The 12,722-nt window shown below is 33.3% G+C and overlaps 1 protein-coding gene across 1 annotated transcript in view; it reads right to left on the bottom strand.

The window, feature by feature from the left end:
- Window positions 1–12,722, bottom strand: part of LOC150107133 (retinol dehydrogenase 11-like) — a 46,759-nt gene that overhangs the window by 10,755 nt on the left and 23,282 nt on the right. Inside the window, exon 2 of the mRNA XM_090391657.1 lies at window positions 6,346–6,588. Within this exon, the coding sequence (XP_090247783.1) occupies window positions 6,346–6,588 (243 nt within the window). The remainder of the gene's footprint in view (window positions 1–6,345; window positions 6,589–12,722) is intronic.

Genomic DNA, 12,722 nt, shown 5'->3' on the forward strand with positions numbered 1-12,722 from the left:
TTTTTTTTTAGCATAAAGAGATATGAATACCGAATTTTTATTAAATTCTATCCAGCGAGAACGAAAGTTATTGCTTTGTATAATTTTGAAACGTTTTGAGAAATAAATTTTGTCACAAAAGTGATTCGATTGAAACCAAAATTAAGATCGCTCGCTACCTATTTTAGTGAGAATTCCAAACATCCGATTTCCATAAAATCAGTTAGCACAGCTGAAGATCAAAGTGTGTACATACGGACGAACAAAAATAATATAATACGTGCTGCAAGTGATCTAAAAATGGCTGGAGGTTCACTTGGTGTGATAAGAATGTCTTCATCGTCACTGTACATAAATGCTGTTACGAAACACTTATCTATGACTGTTTTCTTAAACCATTTCTACATTACATGACGAGGGAACAATTTTCTATCTTTATTTGGGGGGAGGGAATTTTCTTAAAAATGATATGAAGTATTTTCTGGAACTTCGTAAATAACCGTCTAAATAATTTTAGTCTGATTATTTTGAGAGGAATTTAATTATCCAATAGACGCAAGTAGTAGCATCCGCAAACTCGATTCCTTGCAACCAGTGAAGGTGCCCTGAACGATACGTCATGTTTCTACATACGTTTGTACACTTGTATAATAAATGATTCCATATTCTGCAATTATTTTTCATGGGACTAGGGCAGAGTAATTCATTTGTTACCGACCAGAAAGGGCGGCACGGTTTCGTTTCAAAGTACTTGTGAATTGCCGAGTACTTCAGAGCCATTCAAGGTAACGTAAATCTTCTGAAACTCCGGTAAGTTTCTATTCATTCGCTTGCGATTTGGAACGAAAACTTTGTTTTCGGTTCTATGCGAATCGCCCAATATATAGTAAAATTATTCAGTCTCACATTCAGATCTACCTTGAATTCCAGTCATTTCAAATTTAATTTTTCAATGTCCTATTTGAAAATGAAAATTTTCAAAATATTTAATTTGCTGTGCATTGTTATTTAACAAATTCTTTCCTCGGATATTTTCATTTGCATATTTTATTATTAATTTTATTTCAAATTTAATAATTATATTTTAACAATAAAATATGAAGATTGAACATTAGTATGAATTAGTGTTTTTTAGCGTAACAATTTGTCTGGCATTCTCAGATAAGTCGCTAACCCCCGCTGTAAGTGGTTAATGGAACCTTCCATGTTATCCTACTGCTATAAACAGTAGAAATACGGTTGGTCTATTTTTGGCAGGCAATATCACTCATGGTCTGACGTTCCAGAGTATGGTGTGGGCGGGAAAAGATATACTGAAGAGCCACGCGCATAGTTCACACTCCTCCGTACTCGTCTGTTTGCCGTTAAGTAGAAGGCTTTCCACTCTCTGCAGCGAACTGTTCCCTAAATATAGCAGTCGCCAGAGACAAGACAAGATGAACAAGTTGAAAAAGTCTGCTTCTCAGTTTACACAGTTCCGCTGAATGATTGGATGTTCCATGGTAATCTAACCTAGCGGGCAGGTTCTCCTGTAATAGTTTTAGCATTAATCCATTTTCTTCCCATAAATGTTTTCCTTTTAAGTTGACATAATAATTGTTTTCTCTATGTTTCAAGTCTTCTCGAATAACAATTTTCTTACGTAAAACTATACTTTCGAAGTAAAATTTATTACCGGAAACAACAAGAAGAACAAAGTATAGGAACGATAGTAGACAATAGCAAAATACGGGAGTTTTGTAATAGCATTATTTGTATAGCGAGACATTATCAAAACAATTGGACACGAAACGTTTTTAGGGAGTTTCGTAAAATCTGTAAACATCTACTAGATTTGTTGAGCTCGTCCCTCTAAATTAGGCATGTTATTCCTCGATTCTAATTCGATAAATTCCTGTGCATTTTATGCAGTCGAAAATTTGCCTAAACGTTTACGAAATCGTTAAAAATAAAAATTAAAAAAAAAAGAGAGGGGGAAGTTAACTTCGCTCTTGGCGAATGGAATTGAATATAATTCAGAATTTAGAATGTCCACTAAAATATGTTGCTCTTTTCAATTTTTGGTTTCGGTTATCTTCAGAACGATGCGAATTCTACTATGACGATGTACTTGAACGAAACTTGGTATTCCGAAGTTCTACAAAAATACCAGTCATCTCAATTTGGGTTTGTTTTAGTATCTGTTGTTGTTGCTTGAAATTAATCAGAAGCAAACAAAGTTATCAAGAGTTGTATTGTGTCTATTAAACACGCGCACTTAAATGGGCATATTTTTCTTCTGGTATATACACTCTCTTTTGCGATAGCCTTCAATCAATTCCTTCTTGTTGATTTAATAAGTAGGACATAAACGCTTTTGGTTTTTAATTTTCTCCAACAAATAATGCGGTCCTCTTGGAGCAGAAACTGAGTTGTACTACAAATTGTAGTCGTTATACTAAATTTCGTTAACTTTTATTGATCCGGGACAGATATCTTGCCATCTGACTGAAGCGCTTTGTCATATTTCTAATAATGGTCTGATTGTAAACAAAATCGAATTTTGTGTCACTATAGGAAACAACAATAAAGCAAATATTCCTATCTGAAATTTTGGTATTTCTTTAAATTATATCCAACCAAGATGGAATGACTGCTGTGTATAATTTGGAACAGTGTTGTCAACTGTGCAATTGATATGAAATTGAGATGACTCGACAAATTCTTATAAGGATTAGAAATACTGAATTTCTACAATATCCTTCGAACCAGAGCTAGGAATAACATTTGTATCCACGCACACGTACAGACAAATACATGGTAAAAATTAGTCTAATAGATGCCTATGAATTTTGGGAATTGCACCTCCTTAATTAGCAAAAAAGATGGAAATGAAATCGAAAAATTTTGTAGAAAATATGACACGAAGAAATAACTCAACAACATAAAAACTGCTGGTGAAGATATAATAGTTAAAAACAAAAGGCGAATATCGTGCATGAGTAGATGACCAAATAATTACGAATTAAAATGTTCTGTTACAGCTTGCTTTCCTCTTCTGAGCAGAAAAAGTTTTTTAAATTAGACATATTTATGATCCAAAAAAAGTCATATTATACATTTTTTAGCAAAATAATTTATTGCTATTGGAACGGTGCTTATTCTTAGCAACATGGTGTTTCAAATAATGGTTTTGCATTTAACATTTTATAACATTTCAAATAATCGCATTCAGTTTTGGATGTTTTAAAACAGGGTAGATCATCATAAATGTTTCTCTCTCTCTCTCTCTCTCTCTCTCTCTCTCTGTGTGTGTGTGTGTGTGTGTGTGTGTGTGTGTGTGTGTGTGTGTGTGTGTGTGTGTGTGTGTGTGTGTGTGTGTGTGTGTGTGTGTGTGTGTGTGTGTGTGTGTGTGTGTGTGTGTGTGTGTGGTACGTGCGTGCGTTGGCTTATTTCTAGAACATAACTATTTTAGAAATCAGGTAATGTCATAAAAATATTCACTCACTAAATTCACAGATCTTAATGAAAAATATCAGTTTGTATCGAACGACATAAATTATCAACGGTTGGTGTAATTGCTTGTTAAGAGATAAGGTAGGCATTGAATTCAACTTACTTCGATGTGTCGTTAGAGTTGGAGAATGCACATGCATTCTCGCATAAGTATGTCGAAAGATAATAGAATAAGATTCTAAATGCTCTTTTACTTAAAGAACTTTATCAAATGATAAATTGTTCTTCATAATTTTCAATGTTATGTTTAAGGAAAGATCCGCCGATATATTTTCTTTATTCATAAATAGAACATTTGTTGTACCTATGAAAGTGAACTGATCCTAAATTCCCAAATAAACCTTTCTTCTTCTTCTTCTTCTTCTTCTTCTTCTTCTTCTTTGAGTCCGGGCTTGAAGGAAAATAGTCATCAAATCTGAGTAACAATATTTTCAAGTGATTATTGATGATCAGTTTTAGTGGCTAGAATAGTATTCTTCGTTCCCCTTGTCTGCCTCATTCATTTTCACATTAAAGTGTTAAATATATCAAAGCAGTTATTTCTGTTCTTTGGATCCAAAGTTTAACTTTTCCCCACTTTTGGCCTATTTTATTATAAGTGTCGCATATCGAATGGCGAATAAATGAAACTCGTTCAAAAGTTAGAATACATCTGCAGGATAACATGATTTCATGTTCCTGTGTATGTTTGGAAGAATTTTGCAAAGTCATAGTTTTTGGTTTATAGAACTATACTCGTAATTATTTATTCTCTCAGATCACACAGCCTTTTTAATATTTGACCTCGCGAAAGTCATGTGTTAACTTTGAATCAGTCATTCACAGAAGCTGTTAAAACAGTGGTTCAGCTATCAAAGTATTGAAGCAGTCTTAAATTAAAAGAGCTAAGAGCTAGACTTTATAAAATTCACCGCTTTAACAGGCGCTATTTAATACTTGATTCAACACAACACTTACACTTTTACTTTCTTGACATTTCTCAGTGCATGAGTGCTTTCTATATTTGGCGCTACTTATTTCATTTTGGTGACTAATCCTGTCAGTACAAACTAAAAAGCAGCCTGTCATTTTTAAATCAGCACTTAAGAAATAACCAAATAACCCCATAATGCTAAAAAAAACTACTTGTGTGGTCCTAATTTCAAGCAATTCGAAAATTCTTCTTTAATTTCGTTTTTCTTCCAATTAATGGTCCAAATATAAGCTAAAAAAGTTCTTCTCGACGTCTATCAACACATCTAACTGAAGAGCATAAATCTTTGATATTTAATTTTAAAAATAAAAACTTCACTCATTATAAATGCGATTCGAACTATCGCTAGAAAAGGGTGTGTGTTTTTGCTTTTATTTTCTTAGCAAATCCAACATGTTAGACATAGTCAGACCTGCTATGGTCCCACGACTCATTTTCATTATCAGTAGGCGTATATCGACCCAGCGTTTTCTAAGATGTTAAGTCGTTCCCTTTTCTTTAAAACAAATCATTGGCCACGTTCTGATAATATTGGTGTTTTGTTTCCAAAGGCCTTTTAATGTTTGAAGGAGCCATACTACTATCAGGCAAAACCTCTGAGTAAACACTCCATTGTAGTCAATCACCTTTTATACGTGAATCCAAATGCTGTGTGAGAATGATCGTATTTACTTTTCTTTCTTTTAAATTCTGGAGATGATGCCATATAACCTACCTTTGAGAAATGGGAACTTTCACGTTTAAATCAATCTCAGGTAGTTCCTCTGCACTTTCAAATGTAGAAATTATATCCATGATCACCCTTTAATTGTATCTGTTCTTTGGCAAAGTCAACAGTGGTTCTACCTACTCCTGCTGTGTTTTTTTTTTTTTAATAACTTATGCTGCTTACTCATATCGACAAATAAACCAATTGATAATTAATTTATTATAATTTATCAGTTACTATAATTACGGTAATGTTAACGCTTTCACCGCACAGTAATAAATGGTAAGTCTCATCCCTAGACGATAATATGCCTCTCAAGCAGTTTCATCAGATAGTATTTTCCTCATTTACTGAAGGTTTTTTCAGAAACTACATCTAATACAAGTTATAAATATTTATATGCTTTGAGGAATCCCTATACGTTTTCGCTTAGTCATTGAGTTCTGCAAAACATAAGAGGAACGTTTTCTAGGCCTTTTTGCAATTGGTTCCCGAGTTAGTCGATCTTTGACAGAGGTGAGTAATGTTTTTCCACCTGGATTTGGGTTTTTAACCTCGCAACTGAAGAAAAATCAATAATAATCAATAATCAAAAATCAACAATCAGTATAATCCACACTATTTCAGACAATAATACATAGTGTTGGTTAAAGCCCGCGAGGTGGCGACAGCTGTCTCCTATACACTCCTTCCCGTATGCCTATGAAAATCGTTGGGAGTTTTGCTACCAATGAACCCTAAAGATGAGGCTGACTTGTATTTAGAAAGTTAGGGATAAAGGGCCTCGCGTATTCCCATTGGGGAATAAAAGGAGTTAGTGGATGTATTTATTTATATTTTAAGAAACTTTATGTTTACTGAAACATTTACTATATTATATTAATATATTATAATAATGATTTTAGATACTTTACTGTCAATAGAATAATCTGGAATTATTAGAATAATAGAATATAGTAGAATAATAGAATAGTAGAATAATCTCTCTCTCTCTCTCTTTCTCTCTCTATTGAGAGGACATTCTTGTATTTTATCTTCTTGGGTATTTTCCTCCAAATAATAAAATATTTCGTTTTAAATTAACCATTTGAGGCGTACATCATTTATCAATGTTTTGGGTAAAGCAATATACAGAAAATTAACTTTTATGAAATTTTAAGCAATAAAAATTAAAAACATTAGTTTTTACCAGCATTGTTGATAATCATATCCAGTTTATCCTCCGATTCTGATAGGTCTCTGGCCATTTCCCAAACCGAATCTAGACTAGTGAGATCCATATACATTACACGAACATTGAAGCTGCCTGTTTTACTCCTCAGGAAAAATGCTGTGGAATCCCTTCGAGCTTTTGTGCGACATGCCACAATTACTCTGGCGCCTCTTCGAGCCAGTTCGACAGAGAGGGCACGACCCAGCCCTGAGCTTCCACCTGAAAGAGAGAAAATGTCAGTTTTTATTAATAATGAATAGCATGGAAACAATCCACGAATCAACATAAAAATTATATTAACGTCGAGCATCGGAAGTTTTTATAAAACTTTAACCTCGAATACACTTTTAGGTGATATTAAATATTATAACAGATTCAAATTCCTTTTATTTTTTGCTACAAGAAAACCACAATGGATTTTGTGCTAGACGCTGTTTCCAGAAGAGCCTACCGTTGGGCATTGCTTTCTATAAGTTAAAACATGGCAGTAGCAAGTAGCGAATACACACCTACATTTCTCTCAGGACACGGGAATGTGTTCATAGTAACGCAAATATTTCTTTCGGGAATAAACTGATTTTGATAAATAGATGTCGCCTTTTCCCTTACACAAGGATAGAGATTGGAAAAATATATTTTAAAATTTTAAATGCGCCTACAGTTGTAGCAACTCTGAAAAGTTCATATTTGGGTTCATATTATAAGAAATACGGTATATTCATAGCTAATTCTTATGATAAATCTATTTATCGGCACCTGTTCTGGAAGGAGGAGGCAAAATATTTTAGTGGGGCGCGAAGTATGAAAGTTTGGGAACTACTAATATGATGTATTTTTTATATACTTTTCTAAAATGGAAGAATTTCATGCTGTTTTAAAATGGAAACTGAACTGCGTTCATAAATTAATAAATGTCAAATTATGCTTTTATTTTATTATATTAAACTTTTATTATGCTATAATGGATAGAAAGTAATGTGATTGACAATATTTTACAAACTTTTTATGAATTGTTTTTATAAAATTACAAAGTAAATTTACATAATTATTTATCTTAGACAAACTAAAAGCTGTAATTAAGATGTTTCTCTCTCTCTCTCTCTCTCTTTAAAATAGGGAAATATTCAATTTCACACTTCCTCAAAGTAGTTTAGTTCCCTTGTGAGCCGATACATAAATTGCACATTCACGCTAATTATGACAACACGTTATAGTTGTAGACAAGTATAGCCCGCATTGCGCATTGTTTTTTTTTTTTTTTTTTTGAATCATGATATACATTAGTATATCATTACATTATCAGCTGTTACCTTATTGTAATATATAAAAGAGCGAAAGTTACCAGGCGATATCCCTGCGGTCAAAACACGGCACAGAACAAGCCATATTTCTGTAAAAAATTCTAGGCGGAGAAATTAGACTAAACGGAAACGTTGTTATGGAACCTGCACTGATCCACTTCCTAGTTTGATTTCACTGCATATCTTTTGGTGGAGTCCACAGATTGATTGGTTGTTTTTTATTTATCGTCGAAGCAGATAAGTCTATAAAGCCAGTTTACTATGTTTGTCAATTCTTCTGAATGTTTACCCTGTTTTGCTTAATGAAAAATCATACTTTCCAGAAGGAGACTCCGCTGAAGATCAGAATAATAATAATAAAAAAAAAAAACACTGTCTCTCTCTCTCTCTCTCCCTTCCTCCCTCCCCCCCCTTTTTTTTTTTGAAGGAGCGCGAATAGCAAATTGCAGAACACAGTCGCATTTTACAAGGTGTTACTTCTCAATAACGTAAGCTCCACTTTAAAATAAATGACTAATATCTCAACAATTCTACTTTGCCTAAACCTACCGGAAGAACTTAACTGTAACTGTAACTTAGCCTTATCTCGCAGTAAATCTGAATTTTGTTTTTATTTACCTTTATATTGTCGAGTCTACGTGACATCTCTGTGAGTCCTATAAAAAGTGCTATTTCTTTGATTATCTTTTTTTTTTTTTTTTAACTCATCAGGAATAGACAACCAAAGTTTGTCAGGAAATGTTTCCAAAATTGAAGAGGACGCCACATCTAGTTGTAAAACGATATCAGGTTATCCCATTAACTGTGGTTGCACGTAATTTTCTAACTTCTATAACGAACGATATATTCATTTTCTCTGCAAAGAAAATAGGCCTAATACTTCTGCGTTGCCTTATAGTTAGAAAAACCTGGGTTCCAATTCTCTCTAAAATATGAAGCAGTTTAGGTGACTTATCCGTTATCTTGATATTCAATGCGTAAACTCTACAGTTGATTGCTTATACATTTCCTAAATGTGGAATATTGCTTCATTTGAAAATATAGCCTCTGGTGAGGGAATTTCCTCTTCTATATTTTCAAATATAATCGTAGAGAATTCAAAACTGGTTTGTAAATCAGTTTAGGTGATATACTGGACGATATGAAGCTTGAAGGCGTATGCTGCAATCTTTTTTGAACAACTTAAATAGCGGACCAGGGAGCGCTTAATACATAATTGTAGATTTAGTTGACTTCTTTGGACAAGTTGAAAATAACCCAAGGAAACATTCAATAGTTTCTCAAGACGTTCACAGGCGTATTGGTGTTCATATCACTATTAACATTGTCGTTAACTGATTATATAAGTGCTTATTACATTAATCATCAAGTGGATTAGCTGGATGCAAATTCTCTTTGCACAGTTTGACTCAAATTTTACATAAAACCACTGAGTTTTTTTTTCTTCTTGTATTATAGCCATTTAATGCCTATTAATTAGAATGGAACGAGCGTAATGCATACAGTTAGATTTTTAAAAAATATATTTGTATATTTGATTTTTAAAAAATGTTAATCTTTCATTAATGTGAGCGAACTTTATATATATATATATATATATAATTTAGAATCATGTGCTGAAGATGTGATTAGTCAGTATAACAGCATTCTTTTTGGAAAATTAAACGGAATCCCGAGACGACTTTTCCGAAGTGAAGTGTTTTTTCATAAGTATCTCAGAATCGACATGTCCATCAAATCAAAACGCTCGACTTAAACAAATTCCATGTCACTATTTAGATTTTGCATTGTAAACTGAATGAAGTTTTCCTGATTTTGCAAAGATAGCACGCAACCCTTTTTAACACAAGATTTAAGGTGATCGCTTATAAGGGTTAATTACTTTGAATTTAATTTTTTTTTTTTTGAAAGGCATCAACCAACTAGCCGATCACGTGGCCTACTCTTTGCAATTTTAGATATTTCTCAATGGGATTGTGTGAAGGATAAATGGTACTCATCAAAAGTGACTTCACTAAAAGGTTTTTAAATGACAAAATTAGACACGCTGTAGTTACAGTTTCTTCGGAAATGTTGGAGCGCATATGGCAAGAGCTTCAGTTAAAAGTTGGAAGTATGCCGAGCTCCAGATGGAACACACATACACTGAATTTGTTCATCCCCTCCCTCAAAAAAATTAAACTGTCATTCTCAGTATATTGTTTTGTAGAAACCTTTATCAATGACATTTATTTAAACATAGGTAAGTTAATTTCTTGAATTAAATCATTGCTGATGGTTAACGACGCGATAAAGGAACCGTTTTTAGAGAAAAAAAAAGGGATGGTAACTTCCTCACAAAAAAGTTGGAAACCTATGGTACTTTTTTTTTTATTATTATTTTTTTTTGGTACAGTGGGTAAGCTAAAGATGAAGTAATGCGAATATCTGACTCAGGAGACCAAACATGGTCTAAAGACCATGTTTGGTCTCTTCTCGGAGTCCTCAAGGAACTAGCTCCTTCAAGACTCAAATTAACTATGCAACCAGTCCATATTTATTTTCTTTGTCCTCTTCTTGCACTTGCAAAGAAAATATAGGCATACTTAAGGAGGAATATGGCAGTCTTTTTATAGTAAATTCTTTTTGTTCTTTACTAAAAAATACATAAATGTTTGATTTGCTGTTATTTTTCTATCTTAGCAAAAGAAACGAGGCTGTATTTATCAAGAAATTTGCATTTTTCGTTTCAGCATTTTTGAAATTGCAATCAGTGCCAGCTCAGACGTCGGTTTTTCGGCCCCGTGCTTAGCGGTACCCCGCAGTTTCAAATTTCTAAGAAAATTTGATAATAGAATTTTTGATGTTTCAGAGATGCATTGATATGGGAAATATTTTAGTATATAACTATATGTATTTAATGTTTGTAAATTATGTTTAATAAAATTATATGATTTTTCGATAAAAAAAAAATCCTTTTTTGCAAATATTTTGGGACCCCACTAATAACTTTTTCCCGAGGTCTCGCAAAACCTCCAGCCGGCCCTGACTGCAATAAAAATATCTTATTTAAATTATAACTAGTAACAAACATATAAACTTGTATAAAAGATATACAAACACAAGCGCACACTTATGTATATATATATATATATACAGTATATATATATAAGTGTGAGCTTACATATATATATATATATATATATTATTATGAACTTTTCTGATAATTCTTGGACTTTATTGATTGATACACTTCATGCTGGGAGAACAGGAGATTGTATTTTTAATTTTTTTTTTCTAATTTTAAAAAAGGAATGAGCCTGTGTAGCTCGGTGGATGTGGCGTTTGCCAACCACCGCGCTTGGCCGCACGAAGGAAGACTTGGTTTCGAGTCTAGTCGGCGACTAGAGGAAATTTTTCTAAGCCTTTTTTCGACCGGTTCCCGAGTTAGTCGATCTCTGGCACGGGCAAGCAGGTTTTTCCTCCCGGAAACTCGGGTTTTTCGTCCTGTAAACTCAAGAAAATCGACCGTAGAACCCACATTATTTCAGACATTAAATATATTGTGTTAGGGTTAGGGACCACGAGATGGCGGCACATGTGAGCCGTCTCTCTTCACTGAGTACCGCTTAATTAGTGATAGCCTTGGGCCATCTATCTCTGATTGGTACCAGTGGAGATTGAACTGCCCACTCAGTCTCCAAAAGTTAGATAGGGCTAAATGGCCTCGCCTACTCCCCGTATACGGGGAATAAAAAGGCGTTAGCTGAATTTTTTTTTTTTTTTAAAAAGGAATGTTACATCAATTCCATTGATGGGATTGTTGGTATCAATACATCTTCACTCATAACAGTTGTCTAAAATACAATGAAATAAATGCATAGTTTCAATTGCAGTCTCGATAGTCATCCATGTAACTAAACAAAACATTTTAGCAATATATTACTGAATATTTAGATCAGTCTTTGCGCATACTGTTCATTATATTTTTATATGAATATCTTTAGTTGCAAATATCAATTCCCTGTTATACATGAATGTATAGGATAAGGAGATACTTGCATATCTATAGAAAATATAGGCATTTTTATTGTAGATATGCAAGTATATATCTTATCTTTATAGTTAAATACAAGACTTTTTATATTAATCTACAGCTGGCTGAAATAGCTTTCTATGCGCATATCATATAAAGATTTCAACTGCTTTGCATATCTTTCTGTGAGCGCATCAAATGAGCAAAACATTTTTAAAATTAGCATGAAAAGTCCTTTGAAATTATATTTATTTTAATGTAGAACAACAACAACAACAATAAAATCCTTTTGTAGATAGCGTCCCCCAAAAAAAGGATTGAGGCGAATTAAAAACTATGAAGTTCTTTAAGTTTAGCAAGATGGAGCCATATCATCTGGAGGCTATAGCTTTTCTTGTTTCGAAAGGTTATTTTGAAGTGGTTAACTGTAAATGTTTGTTACATGAAACGAGTAAGTAACAATCTGAAAATGACAATCTGAGCATATGCAACTATAACTTAGCAAGTGGCATGTATCCTTAAGTACAGATCTACGTACGTAGATCTGTACTTAATACACCCCATCGTGGAGTGAAGCAATAATTGCACACATCGTCAAGCCGCTGTTTGTTAAACCCGAGTGCTTCAGAAAAAAAAAAAAATGGAAAAATACTTAGTTTCATAATACCCGAATATTCAGAAATCCAAAAAGTTTTTTTTTCCCTAACATTTTAGGTACACGTCGCAAAATGCATGAGGATCTATTAGATTTTTTTTTTTTTTTTTTTTTGTCAAATTGTTATTTTGTCAAATGGTTATCAAATTTGGTATTTAGAATGCTAACCGAAAGTTGTTCGAGTGTTTCAGTCGGATCATTTGCGCAAGTGAAATAGGGCAGGACGTGTAGGAATTATATATTGCAACAACTCCGTTCTACTCAGAACTGAATTTAATTCTTGGACTTTATGATGTACAGAAGCAATTGTCCAAATATTTAGTTAGCGTTTGATCATTTTATTGATATAGTGATTCGAACTGATATTAATAAATCTCCACTG

The sequence above is a fragment of the Typopeltis vanoorti genome, chromosome 4 (assembly GCF_054136105.1).
Source record: "Typopeltis vanoorti isolate ZY-2024b chromosome 4, IOZ_Tvanoo_1.0, whole genome shotgun sequence".
Lineage (NCBI taxonomy): Eukaryota > Metazoa > Arthropoda > Arachnida > Uropygi > Thelyphonidae > Typopeltis > Typopeltis vanoorti.